This window comes from Myxocyprinus asiaticus, chromosome 33, assembly GCF_019703515.2.
Source record: "Myxocyprinus asiaticus isolate MX2 ecotype Aquarium Trade chromosome 33, UBuf_Myxa_2, whole genome shotgun sequence".
NCBI lineage: Eukaryota > Metazoa > Chordata > Actinopteri > Cypriniformes > Catostomidae > Myxocyprinus > Myxocyprinus asiaticus.
The window spans coordinates 40,960,627-40,980,421 of record NC_059376.1 but is presented as its reverse complement, the minus strand read 5'-3'; the positions used below and the strand labels follow the sequence as shown (position 1 = coordinate 40,980,421).

Here is a 19,795-nt window from a genome sequence, read left to right as displayed (position 1 = left end):
TTTAAATATCCCTCAAGGTGTTTGCGCACAAGGCTAATGCTAGCATCTGTGAATGCTTTCAGTGGGTATTTGATGATCACATGATCTAATAAAGTTATATTTTTATAAGTTCTGCATGATTTTTCACTAATTTAGTCAAATTAATGTTCCTCAAAGGAAAACCAGAGTTACTGTGTTTGTGAGTTAATATTATTGGAATAGTAAACACATTAAAAACTTTTGTTTTTATAAATTAAAATGTTAACATTTTTTGGTATTACTGGTACCTTACAATAAGGTTCTGTTAGTAAATGCATTAGGTATTATGAACTAACAATGAACAATTTTTTTTTTTTTTACACTTTATTATTCTTGATTAATGTTAATTTATAAAATTACAATTGCTCATGTTAGTTATAATGCATTAACTAATGTTAACATGTACAATTTAATGTAAAACATGCATGAATATATGCTGAAATACCCAGGATTAATAAATACTGTTAAAATACTTTTCATTGTTAGTTCATGTAAACTACTGCGTTAACTAATATTACCAAATACAACCTTATTGTAAAGTGTTGCCACATTTTCTAATCATTTTAATCGCCTTTTAGCCGTTCAATTAAATAACCCTGCGATGTGACAAATGCAATTTTTTAAGTACAAATATTCCATGTAGTCTCATTAATTTCATAATAAACTTTGTGTATAATAATTACTCAAGAATTAGAATGGGGGGCCTGGGTAGCTCAGCGAGTAAAGACGCTGACTACCACCCCTTGAGTCACGGGCGTGCTGAGTGACCCAGCCAGGTCTCCTAAGCAACCAAATTGGCCCGGTTGCTAAGGAGGGTAGAGTCACATGGGGTAACCTCCTCGTGGTCACTATAATGTGGTTCTCGCTCTCGGTGGGGCGCGTGGTGAGTTGTGCGTGGATGCCGCGGAGAATAGCGTGAAGCCTCCACACGCGTTATGTCTCCGCGGTAACGCGCTCAACAAGCCACGTGATAAAATGCGCGTATTGACGGTCTCAGACACGGAGGCAACTGAGATTCGTCCTCCGCCACCCAGATCACTACGCCACCACAAGGACTTAGAATGTATTGGGAATTGGGCATTCCAAATTGGGGAGAAAAAGGGGGAGAAAAAAGAATTAGTAACATGTTGTTTAAAAAATAGTTTTAGATGAAGTATAGCATGTTACTTTGCAGGATACTGCTGACAATGCTAGATGTGAATATCCACACTTAAAAAACACTTCACTAGTGATGTTTCAACTATGTAGCTATTCTAATCACACAAGCCATTTGCACCCTGCTGAATTAACCTGATTACACCATGGGATGAATCTGTTAGGCCACCTGCAGAAAGCAGTCTTCCCTTTCTAAATGCTCATGCTGAGTGATTTAATTACAGTCCTGCTTGCTGGTTCTGTTGTGACATATAGCTGAAGCGTGTCATTTGATTTTTTGTTAAAATACTCTCTCCTATTCCAGCTTTATAATGCAGAGACAACATGACCAGTCTGACACAGCAAGACTGGCTCAACCAATGGCATGCATTTGATATAGCACCATTTTTTTGAATGACCAATGGCAGTCAGGGAGTGTTCGAGAAACCTGTTTGAAACCAATTATTATTTTTTGCAATTCCGATAGGGTACGCTAGTTGCGCAGATATTAAACACTTCCAGATTTTCATTTCTGCCTATTTTTCCATGCATCAGTACAGTGTGCAACTATTGTGGCAGGACTCGACATTAATGCTTGTCTGGGACAAGTGGATTTTTAAGTGGGCAAATGAAAGAGAATTTTACTTGCCCGACCAGACAAGCTGCCTGATTAAAACGTCAATCACAAAAAAAATAACAAGCTTTATTTGTGATATAGCCTTGGCCTGTTTCACTACTTACAAAGTTCATATTCTGCTGTTAAACATAATTCATAACGCGTAATTTTATAATTCGCTAGCAATTTAGTAATAGCTGTGTGCTGTTTGACTGACAGGTGGCTTATGTGTATGCGTGTGGGCTCAGAGAGCGCTCATGCTAATGCGGATATGTGCCTGAACAATCAAATACATTTCAAAATTCTTCCAAATTGCCCATCTTGGTGAGGTATTAATGTAAACACAGTGAGTTATGTCTAAAGTGAACGTAAACAGTGGTGGGGAAAGTGGATTTGTATTAAAATATTCTGTAGGACTTGTAAGTGTAAATGTGACCTAATAGACCTGCTGCTGTCAAGTGTGTTAATAGATACACACACTGCTCTTGGCTGGATAAATGTGCTGCTTTAAAAAAGTATTAATGTTTTATAAATATACAGTGAAGACCAGTAGTAGTTTTATATTGCAATTCATTCTGAATGTTTACTTGAATACTTGATACTGCTGTTAAAAACTTTTAAAGTTGTTAAAAAGCAGTTTTCGTAATTTGTATTTTTTGTTCTATTGCTTTTAATTAGCTTCTATTCATTGCTTTTAATTTTTTTGTTATTGTATTACTGACTGTTGATTAGTCTTGAATAATTAATTGAGAACTTGAAACAATTCCTACATAATTAACAAATTAGTAACATAACATAACTGTCATATGACAATAGCCTCCTTCCTGGTCCCTACCCAGTGCAGTTTACATTTCTGTAGCTGAGAATTGAGTTAATTGCATAGGCATATTATTAGGTTGGGCATCTGTCGTAATTTTAGAAAACAGACATCAGAAACGTTGATATGTTACTTGAGCATGTAACTACAGTATTACCATTATTAGTATGCCATTTTTTCTCACCGGACAAGTCACTTTTTTACCCGGACAATTGAATGACCAAAAGCGCATGGTGATGCTTAATGTCGAGCCCTGTGTGGGTTTCTGGTCTGTAATGATTTATGGTTTTCCTACATTTTATGCTCAAATTATTTATAGTTTGTTACAAAGTGCTGAAATATCATGTACATCTGTAAGTGGTTGGAGATGAGATTCGTTTGTCTGCTTCAAACAAAAATGGTAGTAATGGTAGTAACCCGGAAATCATGAGCATTAGCTAATTGAATTGCAATTGATCAACTGCCACATTAAGAGCTCATTTGACAAAATACCACAAATGGCACAGAATTAAGTTATTGTGTTATGAGGTTAATGGCAACTGAGCTTTTAAATGGGAAGGAGTGAGAAAATTATATTGGACACAATGCAAACAGTTCACCTCAGAATAACGGCCTCTCTGCTGTGACTTGATTAGCTTCGAATATGTCAAACATTCTTCAAAATTCAGCATTATTATAGTCGAGTGAAGACCAAGGCTCTCTATGGACAATGTAGTGAGGTATGTTTACAATCCCAGTAATTACTGCTGCAGTCTTATGTAAGAATTGTTTCCAGACATTTGAGTGCTGAACAGCATTTTAAAGCACTTAGTCATAGGTGGCCTTACAGAACAAGAAGTTCTCCATCCCTAGCAATGTTTTTGTTTTGAAGTTTGCTTATCTCCTCGGTGAGCACACTCGACTGAACTGTGTGTTTAGGTACACATTCCAGTCCTGTAACAGAATGTGAAACTTGCCCCATTTGGCCTCTACTCTGCTTCCCTTGAACTTTACTATCGCTTTATAGTTAATATCTCAAAGAACATTTTAACACAAGGAAATACTGTTTATATTGAACCATGCATTCATTTATGAACAGAACTGAAACAGAATCAAAATGTTACCTTACATGTGTGAAATCTTTTTTTTTTTTTTTCACATTAATAAAATAATCCAAGATGTGCACTAACAAGGTTTTAAGAATTACAGTCTAGCAATGGCCTTGGCACCTATATTTAAGGAACATTTTTAGTTAACGATATATTAACCTTGAAACCGACCAACTGTTTTGTAAAATATAACATTTAACAGCAGAACGCAATGCTGTTGTGTCATTTTAATCTGTTGACTTTCAGTACATCGTGCAACAATGTCCACGTGTCCTTACAGTGGTGTTACCTGCGAAAGGTAATCTTGTCCTGTTAGCCGAGTTCCTCCTCTGTTCCTCCATCCTCCTCCGTGTCACTTGCATACACCAGGCAGGGTAAATCCAAAGTATTACCATTGCTTATGTCATTGAATAAGTCCCCAAAGAGCAAAGAGCGGAACTGAAATGAGATATATTAAGGAATTTGAGTCTCCAACACCAAATTACCCATATAAGCACTTACGCTCCATTTAATGATTGTTTCCACTGCATATTTCATTGTTTTTAATTGCAAAAATTTGAAGAAAATGTCACAAAACTAGCTGTCATTGACTGTAGCCCCATAGAGCTCAACAGTAGTGTTATGAAAGTAAAAATTGTCATTGTCTCCAGAGTACAATTGATTTTTTTTTTAGATAATATATGAACCTTGCGAGACGGGACTACCATGAGCTCCAAGTTTAAAGGGACAGTTCACCCAAAAATTCTGTCATCATTTACTCATCCTTATGTTGTTCCAAACCCATATGACACAGCAGCTTTTATGTAGAATTTTAGCCTCAGTCATCATCAGTGTTCCCTCCATGCTGCGCTCATGCATGGCTGCACACTTCTGATGCTGCTTCCACGCAGATGGAAAAAATCATCCGCGTAGATGACGAACTCAAGTGTGTGGAAAAACCTAGAGGTATTCCTGAATCAGAGCTAAATGCATGCTAAGTGTTTCAACTGGAGTTTATACGAATGTTAATTTTTTTCCAGTATGAAGCTGAAGCTTTGAGTGAAATCTTGTGTGTATACAAGGTGGAAATACGCATTATTGAGTCGTGACACAACACATACACATACCGCATTTACCGTGAGGTACGAGCGCTACTGGTGAATGTGGGAATGCAGCTGCGCGCCCAAATGGTTAAATGTGCTGCCCGTCCCACAAGTGATTAACAAACAGTCGCTTATGTCTTACGTGAATGCAAACAGTTGCAACATATCAGGTACGTGTCAAAATAACTTAACTGAGAAACACTAAGACAACATGCTTTGTTTTTATTTAATATCTTTATATATAGGATTTGCTCAGCAAGAACATAAGTTAGAGGGAACATTGGTCACCATTCACTTACATTGCATCTTTTTGCCATACAATAAAAGTGAATGTTGACTTAGGGTCCATAATGTTAGGGATCAGTCCCTAACATCCTGCCTTACATCTCCTTTTCTGTTCCACAGAAGAAAGTAAGTCAAACAGGTCTGGGACATGTGGGTGAGTAAAATTTGTAATGACAGAATTTTCATTTATGGGTGTACTACCAATTGGAGTGATGATATTCACAATGATTTATGGGATGAGTAGTTTATTAATTTTCAAATAAAAGAAAAAAAACTAGTTTTTTACTTCAAATCAAAGTTTGTAATCTTGTAATTCATCTTGGAACTGAATGGTTTGGTTTATGGCTTAAAAATCCCAACTGAAGAATTGAAATCTCAATGGAGAAAATGAATAGGTAAAACACTTCCGGACCTTCCAAAGTGGGTGGTCACTGTGCTCTATTTTGGCTAGTGAGAAAACAATTCCATACAGCCTTCACTATTCTCACCCTAAAAGTGGCTGGTGTTATTGGTGTAGTCAAGATAGATCCAGGACCCAAACTCTGTCTTGGCTGGGTCTCTCCAGATGTATGGAGCTGGATCATCTCCCTCATATGAAGAGCTGGGCTGAAGGCTCCACTGCCCTGGCTAGAGGGTATCTGCTCCACATCAGCAATACACACCTCCAAAAGTTCAACATCAGCAACCTCTGCCTCCATGGGACCCTCACATAACGAGATACCTGCTACAGCATTCTTGGGGGTGTCAACAGGACAAACAGCACTGTCATTCCTAGAAGATACAGACCAATAATGTCAAAGCTACAGATTTGTTTTCATTTTGTTGTTGAAACTATGATTTTAATCATTAAGCACTTGATGAACCATTAAATAAATAATCAACCCAAAACTTCAAAATCTGTCATAATTTACTCAACCTCATTTAATTCCAAACCAGCATTTTATTTTCAAGAGGGGGTAAATTATCAGTGAATAATGACATATAATTTATTCACACACATAGCTATTGCATGCCTTCAGAATACTTGATATCCACCTTTTTCCTATGTCATGTGATGCTTAGCATCTGTGGGTGTTACTTCCGTTATCAAGTAAACACAGTTGTTGTTGCGGCGTACGTTCATTCATCCTTTCGTTGCGGTGTTGGGATTTTGAGGAGAGGGTGTCTGATGTCATGATGACATACTGTACATCAATCACTATGTCAATGTGTTACTGAATGATTATAAACTGCAAAAAAAAAAAGTCATAAAGACAAAGAAAGCCCGAACAAAACCGGCGCGCTGTTTCTCCCAGATGCAGCGCGTGCCCAAATTTAATCTAAGCACAAACGCAACATTTTGAGCAAAAATATCTGTTGTTTTACTGGAGTAGTCTACCTCTGTTAGTTCATCTTCAGATGTGTGTGCTTGTCATCTTGTCACCCTACATGTTGATATCAGACAGACACACCGAGGAAGAGCCGTGAAGTTCTTGTCCTTGGGTTTGTAATCGCTTTTTCAAGTTGTCCGATCGGATGGTAATTTCCTTTTAAATCCACACATAAGTTTAATTTTTGTTCGGCGGGCCGTGGGTGATTTGACAGGTGAGAGGTGCTGCTTCACTGCCGACTGGAACGCATCAGGACGGCTTTTAAATGTGATGTGGCCACATGCTTTTTTGACTACCTATGTATGCGTTTTTTGTGATACAATCACAAGACGTTTTGAACCCCATTTACAACTATATTTAGCGCTGACCATTTGCAACCAGATCATCTGAAATGCGTATTAATATCAGCTGTAAACAGGGTCTAAAATGACTGCAGCTATAGCTATAGCGAATGCTACAGAATGACTTCCGGCAGTAGTCACACTCACATTAATTTCCCCCAGTAAGACCCCCAGGAAAATTTGGATATAGCGTAAGAGTCATGTGGATTGCTTTTTTGGTGCTTGACAGCCTGAAGTAGCTTAAACATTCTGCTAAACATCTCCTTTTGTGTTTCATGGAAGAAAGAAAGTAATACAGTTTTGGAACATCATGTGGGTGAGTAAATGATGACACAATATGAACTATGAACTGTTAATTTAACTGTTCCTTTCTATACTCCCTATGAAACCCTTACGTTTATTTTTTTATCTTGTAGGGTGAATTTGGGCCATTTTTTTACTTTGAGTCACCCTACATTTTCTGGCCAGCTTTGGAACTGTATATTGCAGTACTTCTCATGGTACTGTCTCCATAGGATGTATTGCTTGTGTTGTTTTATTTCTCACTGTAAGTTGATTTGAATAAAAGCAGCTGCAAAATGAATCAATATAAATGTGTGCCTGTAAGCACAGACAGCAAAGAGTTTTTTATCAAAGCCTGAGTGACGTGTCTTTCTGTGGGTACAGAAACACATGCAGGCATGTGTGAAGGACAGAAGAGAGAGAGAGAAGAATCAGAATCACATTGTGAAGTGTGGGGGAGGGTATGTGAAGGAAGCATGAATGCATGTCTCTGAATATGTTCATTGCATCCCAGGGGGGCGGGGCTTTACTACATTGGGTTCTGGCCTAGTACCAGAACTGCAACTGTGGCCTTCAGGACAAATATTCCATTACACATGACGGCCGAGCAGACTAGAACAAATGTTTATGACTTAACCACTATCTACATAGCTACCCTCCTGCATTGCAAAATATTCTGTTTAGAAAATGTTTACTAAAATTAATTGACTATCAATTGACAGAAAAGTAATTGAGCAGGTTGGCACTATTTTATCTCATTATTTATTATGTTCATTATTAATTATAATTTCTTAATTTCTCAAATATTATTTGTATTTATTGTTTAGTATTATTTACTATATACAGTATATTTTATATATATACACACAGTGCATCCGGAAAGTATTCACAGCGCTTCACTTTTACCACATTTTGTTATGTTACAGCCTTATTCCAAAATGGATTCATTATTTTCCTAAAAATTCTACAAACAATACCCCATAATGACAACGTGAAAGAAGTTTGTTTGAAATCTTTGCAAATTTATTAAAAAAAATCACAAAAAAAAAAGAAAAACAAAATCACATGTATATAAGTATTCACAGCCTTTGCTCAATACTTTGTTGTAGCACCTTTGGCACCAATTACAGCTTCAAGTCTTTTTGAGTATGATGCTACAAGCTTGGCACACCTATTTCTGGGCAGTTTCTCCCATTCTTCTTTGCAGGACGTCTCAAGCTCCATCAGGTTTGGATGGGGAGCGTCGGTGCACAGCCATTTTCAGATCTCTCCAGAGATGTTCAATCGGGTTCGAGTCTGGGCTCTGGCTGGGCCACTCAAGGACATTCACAGAGTTGTGCCGTAGCCACTCTTTTGTTATCTTGGCTGTGTACTTAGGGTCGCTGTCCTGTTGGAAGAAGAACCTTCACCCCAGTCTGAGGTCCAGAGCGCTCTGGAGCAGGTTTTCATCAAGGATGTCTCTGTACATTGCTGCATTCATCTTTCCCTCGATCCTGACTAGTCTCACAGTTACTGCCACTGAAAAACATCCCCACAGCATGATGCTGCCACCACCATGCTTCGCTGTAGGGATGGTATTGGCCAGGTGATGAGCGGTGCCTGGTTTCCTCCGCACATGACGCTTGCCATTTAGGCTAAAGAGTTCAATCTTTGTTTCATCAGACCAGAGAATTTTGTTTCTCATGGTCTGAGAGTCCTTCAGGTGCCTTTTGGCAAACTCCAGGCGGGCTGTCATGTGCCTTTTACTGAGGAGTGGCTTCCGTCTGGCCACTCTACCATACAGGCCTGATTGGTGGAGTGCTGCAGAGATAGTTGTTCTTCTGGAAGTTTCTCCTCTCTCCACAGAGAAATGCTGGAGCTCTGTCAGAGTGACCATCGGGTTCTTGGTCACCTCACTGACTAAGGCCCTACTCCCCCGATCGCCCAGTTTGGCCAGGCGGCCAGCTCTAGGAAGAGTCCTGGTGGTTCCAAACTTCTTTCATTTACGGATGATGGAGGCCACTGTGCTCATTGGGACCTTCAATGCTGCAGACATTTTTCTGTACCCTTCCCCAGATCTGTGCCTCAATATAATCCTGTCTCGGAGGTCTACAGACAATTCCTTGGACTTCATGGCTTGGTTTGTGCTCTGACATGCACTGTTAACTGTGGGACCTTATATAGACAGGTGTGTGCCTTTCCAAATCATGTCCAATCAACTGAATTTACCACAGGTGGACTCCAATCAAGTTGTAGAAACATCTCAAGGATGATCAGTGGAAACAGGATGCACCTGAGCTCAATTTTGAGTGTCATGGCAAAGGCTGTGAATACTTATGTACATGTGATTTTTTTTTTCGTTTTTTATTTTTAATACATTTGCAAAGATTTCAAACAAACTTCTTTCACGTTGTCATTATGGGGTATTGTTTGTAGAATTTTGAGGAAAATAATTAATTTAGTCCATTTTGGAATAAGGCTGTAACATAACAAAATGTGGAAAAAGTGAAGTAGCGCTGTGAATACTTTCCGGATGCACTGTAATAATTAAATATAATTTGTATTAAATTTTTATTGTTCATTTACTTATTACTTATGTTTTATAATTAGAATTTTTTATTGAGTTTTACTGCATATAAATTGTTATATATTTAGTTGTAATATAATTCAGAAGTAATTTTTTCATTATTCAAATAATCAATAATCATAATTACGACTGTTGATTTAACACGTTAATTTAATGCGAAAACGCAATTAATCGCAATTAATCATGCCCCTAGCCCGTGCATAAATTACATAATATGGAATGTTCCTTCCATCGGAGTAATTCAAGCTTGATGTACCACCATGATGTTTTTACGAATCTGTGGCGGTAGCAGGCAGTCCGCTCCAGCTGTACAGACAGTTGAGCTGTTCAGGTTGTAGTCCAAAAACACAGAAGAGAATTAGCATTTTGGGTTAGCAACCAGCCTTGTTAGCAACATACATTTTTCAAAAACATGGTGGCTTCAGGTATGGCTGTGTATAATTTATGTTGTAGAGCAAAATGTCCAAGTATCTTCAAATAATGTTTACCACAGACCTTATTTTACTCATAAACTTAAAAACCCCTTTTTAAAAACACATAGGAAAATCAAAAGGGAACCCATGGCGAATTAGTCTTCTAGGTTCGCCCACAAATTGGCATCACGGCTGAACAGCTCTGTAGGCATCGTCAAACCAGCGAGCAGGCAGCATAGCCTTCCATAAACGTGCTTAAAGACAGCTGGATGGAGCACAAGAGTATGCAGGGATTGCGAGATGAGTTTCAAAAACTACATTTAATTTGACACAGCATCCTTAAAACACAGGGCTTACGACTAGAGACACAGAAAACTAGTGAGATAGAACCTAAGTGAGAAGCTCCAAAAGCATCCGTCTGATTCATGAGTTCATAGGCCAACAATTAAAAATAGCGCAAAGGGAGGTAGGCCAAAAATAGGGTTATGTTTAATGATATCGAAACAAATAAACAATATTTTGACTCTTAAAACCTTTTCGTATTGTCTCAATGCTTATCTGTTGCCACAATACATGTACAGTATAATATTTATTATGTATTTATTATTATGTATTTTATAATTATACTTACTTTAATTATTAAATACTACATTTTCTTTATTTGGGGGCCTTTCTGAGTAAATATTGATATGCGATTAATTGCGATTTATTTACATTTATTAATCGGCACATAATGTAATGAATTCGATTGACAGCCCTAATCCTAATATTCAGATACAGCAGCACTATTATTGTTTTCAAGTAATTTCTATGCAAATGTGATGCTTTTTTCTAGTCAAACAAGAAAAGCTGAAATGGTACCATAGACTTTGTTAAAAAACTAAACACAAATTTGTTGAAATCTATGCAAGGATCAGGCACTAACAAAACAAATAAAGCCTTTGCTCTTTAAAAAACATGGGTTTAAAAAAAATCTACATTTTCTATTTATTTTAGCTTTGGCTGACGTGGATTATTGCGATAAGATAGCCTTCAGCAGTTTGTTAAAAGGTCAGCGGTGAGGTATGAGCATGCTACAGGTGACCCGGATGTTTGCAACTGCTTCAGACTGACAGGTTTTAAAAGACTGACACCAATACAACCACAAATGGCACAAAGAGGTGGGGCAGCTCCTGTAACATCACTGCCTCCACTTGATAAGTCACAGTGATAGATGCGCTTAGAGGCAGGGCTAGCATGTCACAGCTCTAGCTCTGTGTTACCCTATATAGTCAAGACGACATGGAAGACTAGCACATTAAGCTGTCACTTAACTCAACGCCCACTGGGTGCTTATAGCAGTGGCTGTGAGTCATAGTGCTTTTGCCTTTGCATTGCGCCTATAATTTAACATTGTAGGGCTGAATAATTTTTCAAGTTGAATTGAAATATGCCCATGAATTTCAGAATTTCTTAGTATTTGGTACTAATAACAATATGCAAGCTGGCATGAACAAAACATGATGATAATGCTATCCAGCATGATTTAGGAATGTTCCAAAGAGCATCTTGTGTGCTTCAATAGAAGGAAATCTGACCTTTTTCAATGTGGTCTCAGACATTTGGACCCCATTATATATATATATTATTCCATTCTCTTGCTCTGAGTGCTAGTTTGCCATGGATTAACCTACGTGTGTCTATCATGCCAATTTTACAGCATCTTACACATTTAGTCCAAGAGGTTTCAAATTGAATACCCATGTGTAGGAGCCACCTGATCCTCAGTGACCTGGGGTGGGCTATTGTCCTTTAGATCCTTTAGGGTGGACAACACAACATTGGCCTCCAGCATCATGTCTTCTACACTGAAGGAAACAGGTCTGAAAGACAGCGCACACACAATAAACAATTAATATTCTGGTCTAGTTGGGAAAGTTCAAAGACAATTGCATTAAAATGTACACTGGACTGTTACTAATTTGGTATTAGTACTGAAAATCAAATGATGACTTACTGTCCAGCTACACCAAAGTGACAAGACACTGGTACACCATATGACTCTGCAAAGGACAAAAGCCCCTAAAAACAATTTTATAATTATTAATAATTTTCAAAGAAGTAAATCCCTGAGCAAAACAGTTGAATTTAGAAACTGCGAGGTAGGTGTGTTTTTTTTTAAACAGCCAATTAGCTCTAGTCATGTCACAGTTGTGAATAATGATTTGCTACTTGCTATTGCTTGTCAGTTTTAGGTGGAATTAGGGGGAGGGACACCCTAATTCAATAGAGCATCTGACTGGACAAGAATTTGTAGCGTGCAAGATCAATCTGAAATATTTTTTCACATGCTATTATATTTTTATATTTAGCATATTTTATATCGGCTAAAAGTGAATTTTGTCAATGTTTAGGAGTCCATTAGCATATAGATGGCCTCAAAGCTAACAGACTAAATGGAAACCAATTTTAATTTCACGGGGTTGTCATGAGCACAAACCAGAGATAGCCGTGCACAATAACAAAGAATTAAGACCTGTCAAAGCAGATTCGTACAGTGCATTATACACTAGGGACACACTGATCCGTACAGATGTATCAGTCCCCATCTTTAGACCTCATGAGAAGGTCAGTCATGTGTGTCCAGACCAGAGTGTGCTGTCTAGCGCTGTAACTCATTGTGACAGGTTTGCTGGTTAGAGTCCAAGCATCTGTGCAACTGCATCACTGACTGACACAAACACACAGTAGCCTGCCAAGACATGACGTCATGCAGCCAAAATGTGTAAGTGAAAAGTGTCGGTACTATAGGGGCATAATCCAGTGCCACCAGATTTCCCTGGAAATCAGGGTCAAAGGTTGAGGGATAGAATACAAAATGAGCTTGGGGTTTTGTTTATCTAGTATACATTACTTTTCCATACAATGAAAGTGAATGTTGTCTAAATCTAACATTCTACCTAACATCTCCTTTTGTATTCTCCAAAAGAAATAAAGTCATACGTGAGTGTGAGTGAATCAAGTCAAGTCATTTTTAATTGTATAGCGTTTTTCACAGTACACATTATTTCAAAGCAGCTTTAAAGAAAATCATACTTGAATGTCTTAAATGTATAAAAGCCCCCAGTGAAACCATCTTTGTATTTAAAACAAATAATGACAAAAATTTCATTTTGGGGTGAAACTATCCCTTTAATGCTGAATGTACCTAAAGTTTGAGTTTGGGCAGAAGTTAAAAAAACATTGCAGTCCGTTTACGGCACAAGCATAACATAATTTCTTTGAACTCGCTTGGGTGAATATGATATGCACAAGGACTACCGAACATCCAGGACAGAAATAAGTTGCTATAAAAATGAATAATGGCTGGTCCTCAACACACACTCTCACACACAGAAAACATTCTAGCATGAAAAGTTTGGGACACACACAACTTGCACACATATCCTGTATAAAAACATTCCGTGCTCAAGTCTCACCCTTAGTTCTTTGAGGCAGAAGGTTACGGCTGAATCCACTCCAACCTGAAAATAGTCAAACTCATCCGGGTGCAGTGATAGCTCAGTGTTCATACCTTTAACACAGCCTATCAAACAAACAAAGTCTAATTAATGCAGTACTGCACTATTCAATAACTGCATGTTTTGTCATTTCACATTAACATTGCAGCAAATGGATTTAAAATAGCATTGGAAAGACTCATACTGTACCATTATAATATGATATTTCTGTTTCCTTACTCTTTTCTTCCTCACAGTAGGTCTTCAAAGTCACTTTAACAGATGATATGGAAACTGTGATCTCTTCTTGTGAAATTGGGAAATGCACCATAAGATCACCCATTAGTCTAAATTAACACAAACAATACAGGATGGAGGTAACATCACAGTAATACTCATATCACCCTTAAACTAATGTGTAATTAGTTAAATCATGTAAATAAAGTTAATGTTGCTCCAACATTTCATTTATTTTTAAGAATACTGCTTCTGAACAATTTAAAATGTAAGGGGTATTTGCCCATGCAAAACCTGCCACCATGATGCTAGGGTGTTCTAGGTGGTTGCTATGTGTTTTCTAAGGTGTTTTAAGTGGTTGATAGATGTTGTTAGGGTTTTCTGGTTGGTTGCAAGGAGGTTTCTAGGCTGTTCTGGGTGGTTGTTATGGTGTTGCTATATGATTTATAAAGTGTTTTGAGTGGTTGTTAGTGTTGCTATTCAGCTGCAAGGGTGTTCTGGTTGGTTGCTAAGTGGTTTCTAGGATAATCAGGGTGGTTGCTTGCTGCCTAGTCAAAAGAGCCCATGGCTAAGGTGCCTTCTTCAATATAAGTCAAACTGTGATAGCACACCTCTCCAAACAACCCTTAGCAAGCACTGCTAATAAGTAAACAATGCATTTTGGGAACAGCTGTTTGTGCACTTACTTGGGCTGGGCTGTCAGGACATTTGGACAGAGGTGAGTTGGAAACACGGCCTGCAAAGCATCACATTCCTGATAGCCCAAATTATAGGTCTTCATTATTCCTATAATGTATATGTACAGTAATTGCCAACATCTTGAATTATATAGTAGCTTATATGTACAATAAGCATGTAGTTTGGGGAAGGATTTCTAACATTCCAGTGAATGTTGGTGTCTGTCCAGTGTAGTGTGCTGTTACTGTGTGATTACCTCCACCAACCACAATCTGTTCCTCCAATGTCAAAACAAACTGAGTGTATCGCTAGATGGAATTCACCTATACTTTACCTGCAAAGAGCTGTAAATGAACTCACCATGTCTGCAATGAAATTGAAATATCACCCTGTTATCAGGGACACTGATGGATATCTCACATCTGTCCACACTGCGATCTCTCCACGCAACACAACGAAACAAGGGAAGTACACACTGAAAAGCAAGTATACTTGGTCAATACAGTATATTTTTCTGAATGATTGACTGAAATGAAAATGCCACATATTGTCCGATTAATCAACCCATCTGGTCTATTGGTTTATCAACTGTCCCCATTATATAAAGATAATGTGGTAGACCGATATATCGGTTTTACAGATTAATCGGTGCAGATATTTGCTTTTTGGAACTACTGGTTATCTGCAAAAATCTACGCTGATAGTTGCTGATAGATTTTTCATCATTTCATCATTTAAAAATAAGAATCCCCGGTGTGTTTTGGGCTTATTTATACTTAAAAGTCTTGCGTTATGCACCAAACCTGGGATCTGATTCATTTTGGACTCTTTATCTGTTCTCGCCATAGTAAGGCCATTTTTTGATTTTCTATTAACCAATTTTAAAAACTATCGGCCAGTTAATCGGTTATCAGCCTTTCCCACCACCTTAGTTATCGGTATCTGCAAAATCCACTATCGGTCGACCTCTATAAGGTTCCATTTGTTAGCATTAGCTAGCAACATTAGTTAACAGGACTAACAATGAACAATGCTTTTACAGCATTTACATTTGAAGTAGGAAGTTTACATACACTTAGGTCGAAGTCATTAAATCTCATTTTTTAACCACTCCACAGATTTAATATTAGCAAACTATAGTTTTGGCAAGTCGTTTAGGACATCTACTTTGTGCATGACACAAGTAATTTTTCCAACAATTGTTTTCAGACAGATTGTTTCACTGTTAATTGACTATATCACAATTCCAGTGGGTCAGAAGTTTACATACACTAAGTTAACTGTGCCTATAAGCAGCTTGGAAAATTCCAGAAAAGGATGTCAAGCCTTTAGACAATAAGCCATTTAGCTTCTGACAGGAGGTGTACTGAATTGGAGGTGTACCTGTGGATGTATCTTAAGGACTACCTTCAAACTCAGTGCCTCTTTGCTTGACATCATAGAAAAATCTAAAGAAATCAGACAAGACCTCAGAAAAAAAAATTGTGGACCTCCACAAATCTGGTTCATCCTTGGGAGCAATTTCCAAATGCCTGAAGGTACCACGTTCATCTGTGGAAACAATAGTATGCAAGTATAAACACCATGGGACCACGCAGCCATCATACCACTCAGGAAGGAGACTGTGGTGATGGGGACGTGGTCATGTGTCTGTTTGCGGGAGAGGGGGAGTGGTGTGGCTCATCATGATGGTTGAAATGATCTCTAACAGCTTTTTCTTGTTACAGTGATAGCAGGGAGAGGCCTCAAAAGCAGCCAAAACACACCAGAGAGCGGAGAGAGAGAGGGACACGAGTGTGCAGTGACTGGTGTGTCTCGGCTGCTTTTGAGGCCTCTCCCCACTATCAATGTAACAAGAAACAGCTGTTAGAGATCATGTCAACCAGCTTGACGAGCCACACCACTCCCTCTCTCCCACAAACAGACAGACAACCACGCCCCCATCACCACAGTGACGCATTCTGTCTCCTAAAGATGAACGTAGTTTGGTGCGAAAAGTGCAAATCAATCCCAGAACAACAGCAAAGGACCTTGTGAAGATGCTGGAGGAAACAGGTAGACAAGTATCTATATCCACAGTCAAACGAGTCCTATATCGACATAACCTGAAAGGCAGCTCAGCAAGGAGGAAGCCACTGCTCCAAAACCACCATAAAAAAATGGGGACACAGATCTTACTTTTTGGAGAAATGCCCTCTGGTCTGATGAAACAAAAATGGAACTTTTTGGCCATAATGACCATTGTTATGTTTGGAGGAAAAAGGGTGAGGTTTGCAAGTCGAAGAACACCATCCCAACCATGAAGCATGGGGGTGGCAGCATCATGTTGTGGGGGTGCTTTGCTGCAGGAAGGACTGGTGCACTTCACAAAATAGATGGCATCATGAGGAAGGAAAATTATGTGGATATATTGAAGCAACATCTCAAGACATCAGCCAGGAAGTTAAAGCTTGTCGCAAATCGACAATGACCCCAAGAAAACCTTCAAAGTTGTGGCAAAATGGCTTAAGGACAACAAAGTCAAGGTATTGGAGTGGCCATCACAAAGCCCTGACCTCAATCCGATAGAAAATTTGATGGCATGAACTGAAAAAGCGTGTGCGAGCAAGGAGGCCTACAAACCTGACTCAGTTACACCAGTTCTGTCTGGAGGAATGGGCCAAAATTCCAGCAACTTATTGTGAGAAGCTTGTGGAAGGCTACCCAAAAAAAAAGACATTGTTCATTGTTAGTTCATGATACCTAATGCATTAACTAATGTTAGCGAATGGAACATTATTGTAAAGTGTTACCGATAATGTTTTAGCATTTAATGTTGAGCTCACAAAAGTTGTACAGCAATGATTAAGCACCACATCCAAACTTTTAAGTCTTGAAAGTGATGTACTCTTACAACCTATGGTTCTGAATGTTTACTACCTTCATGTTTAATTTGCATTTTGCCACTTCACAGCCATGTTGATCATCTAAGTCAGGAATATATTGCTGGAAGAACAGAGAAGTGAAGAAGAAACAGCCATATGCCGACTGAGATGAGTTGACTGTCCTTACAGCCAACTGCAGATGGGAACGAGACATTAGAGAGTGTGAGAAAGAAAATAAAAATGTAGTATTTGGAATAAAAAGATAATACAATGGACTTTATAGACTTTATGTAATTTTTTAATGTTGTTTATTATAGTATGTATATAGACATCACAGTCATTTGTCCAGTCAACTAACTTGGAAAAAACTTGGTGATATGACAGTCTTAAAGGTATATTTCACCTAAAAATGAAAATTCTCTCATCATTTACTCATCCTCATGCCATCCCAGATGTGTGGAATTAGTTTTAAAAATTAGTTACCACAGCAAATTTGCCATCTTCTCTCTTCTGAATGTCGCAACCCATCGCCTCCTATCCTTTTTTCGTTATTTGGAAAGTTGCGGAAACGTAATAGTGGCATTATTCAATTCACCACTATCGAAGTTTACCCTGTAAATTGTTTACTTCTTTTATTTTTATTTTTTGGCACTTTAAAGTTCTGGGTAGGGTTGCACCAGCTGTGCGTAAGGTCTCACATAAGTTGGGACGTAAAGTTTACACTAAGGGCTTAGTAACTACTAGTTAGTTTGTAACTAAGTCAGTGCTTAATTTGGTTGCACCACTTGTTCTTAATGCAAGACTTAACTAGTAGGTCGTAAGCTCTCCGTAAAGTAATGCATAGTCGCATAATATGACGTTTACCTTAACTGAAGTGTTAAAAAGCCTTGAACTTCAATTTGATCTTGTTATGGTTGATGTTCAAACCTTGTTTGCTCACATAACTGTCAGCTGTAAAAAATTATATCCTTATTAAAATACGATATGTAAGTAAAGTAGATTTGATAAATAGTATATTTGCCCTGTGTAAATAACAATATATAGGAACTGTATCTAAAATAAATAAGGGGTGATAAATACTAATACAACAGGCTGGAAAAATTTACATTTATTATTTTAATATTGTATATATTTTGTATGTGTTGAAACATGACACCGGGTGGCGTACCCTGAAAACTGCACCGTTTTAATGGTTTAATGCTGAAAAGCCACTTAAAAGTACGTTTTTTTCTCTCTCTCGTAAATGTAAACGAGTGTAAATGCCAACATCATACTCTATGTCGAAATGATTGATGCTTGTCATGAAAAACATGAGCTCATTGATCTTATAAAATATCAGTCTGCTTTTTTATTCCAACCGTTACTCCTGGTCGGAGGCTTCCGTAAATATTTAGTTCATACGTAGGGTTACGTCCTACCTAACTTTAATGGTGCAACCCTCAAATATTTAGTAGTGCGTAAATTGTGACTTAGTGCCCATTTACGCCACAACTAGGCTAAGTTGTAACTTACGTATTGCTGGTGCAACCGACCCTTGGTCACCATTCAGTTGCATTGTATGGACCTACAGAGCCGACATATTTTTCTAAAAATCTTCATTTGTGTTCAGCAGATGAAAGAAAGTCATACACATCTGGGATGGCATGAGGGTGAGTAAATGATGAGAGAATATTCATTTTTTGGGTGAAATGTCCCTTTAAATCTAGTATGCATACTCACGCTAAGCTAAAAGAGCTTAAATGCCCCCAAAATGCTGCCTTACTAGACAGCTCACTAGATTTTGAGACAAAGCCAATATTTATGCATATAAAATATAGGCTATATTACCCCTTTCTCCAGTGGATCCAGCCACATTTCATCACCAATTCTTGACAGGGCATGGACTGCTTTCCCAAAGACTAAAAACAGTAAAAAGACATTCATTAACAACAGAAACTAATCTGTGTGAAAACTCATTAAGAAATATTATATATGCTTATATAGTATAACGTGTCATACCTTTAATACCGTTGCCTTCAATTAGGCACTTCATTTTAATTATTACTTTATTTCAATCTTTGCTTAATACAAACTATCCCGTATTTAATCGTTCTATTCTCAGTTTTTAAAATTAACTGTTTCTTTCGGCTAAAAACGCAAATTCTGACAGAAAATATTTGAAGAGAGTGAATTTTGACAATTTAAATCGTTTATAAAATTCTCAAAAAAATGTCAGTGCGCGCGCGTGCGCGGGAATGTCGACGATATGCACTTGTAAACGCGCGCCATCTCGCGTTCATGAGGTCTCGCGGCACGTGCTTTCGATTTTACAAAGTCAAACGTATGCAAGTTTTCCACAATTTTCAGAACAAATTTGACAACACATACAATGTATAATCTGTATATTTAATTTTGAAAAAATTACGGTGCAAAAAATAAATACATTTAGAAAAATACTTCTCGTTTTTATTTATTCGTTCACTCATCACATTCATCGTGGAAGCATAGGAACTGAATATGTCGTGAACAGCAGCCGGCCGGGACGA

At 38.0% G+C, this 19,795-nt stretch overlaps 1 protein-coding gene across 1 annotated transcript; it reads right to left on the bottom strand.

The window, feature by feature from the left end:
* Positions 1-261: 261 nt before the first annotated feature.
* rad9b (RAD9 checkpoint clamp component B) lies at positions 262-19,784 on the bottom strand. Its single transcript, XM_051668282.1, has 11 exons — positions 19,269-19,784; positions 19,098-19,168; positions 17,326-17,463; positions 14,767-14,881; positions 14,415-14,514; positions 13,732-13,838; positions 13,471-13,577; positions 12,009-12,073; positions 11,752-11,874; positions 5,529-5,811; positions 262-4,111 (listed from the first exon to the last, which is right to left on the bottom strand). Exons 1-11 carry the CDS (start codon positions 19,300-19,302, stop codon positions 3,986-3,988), a joined length of 1,269 nt encoding a protein of 422 aa, XP_051524242.1. The 5' UTR covers positions 19,303-19,784; the 3' UTR covers positions 262-3,985.
* Positions 19,785-19,795: the final 11 nt, after the last annotated feature.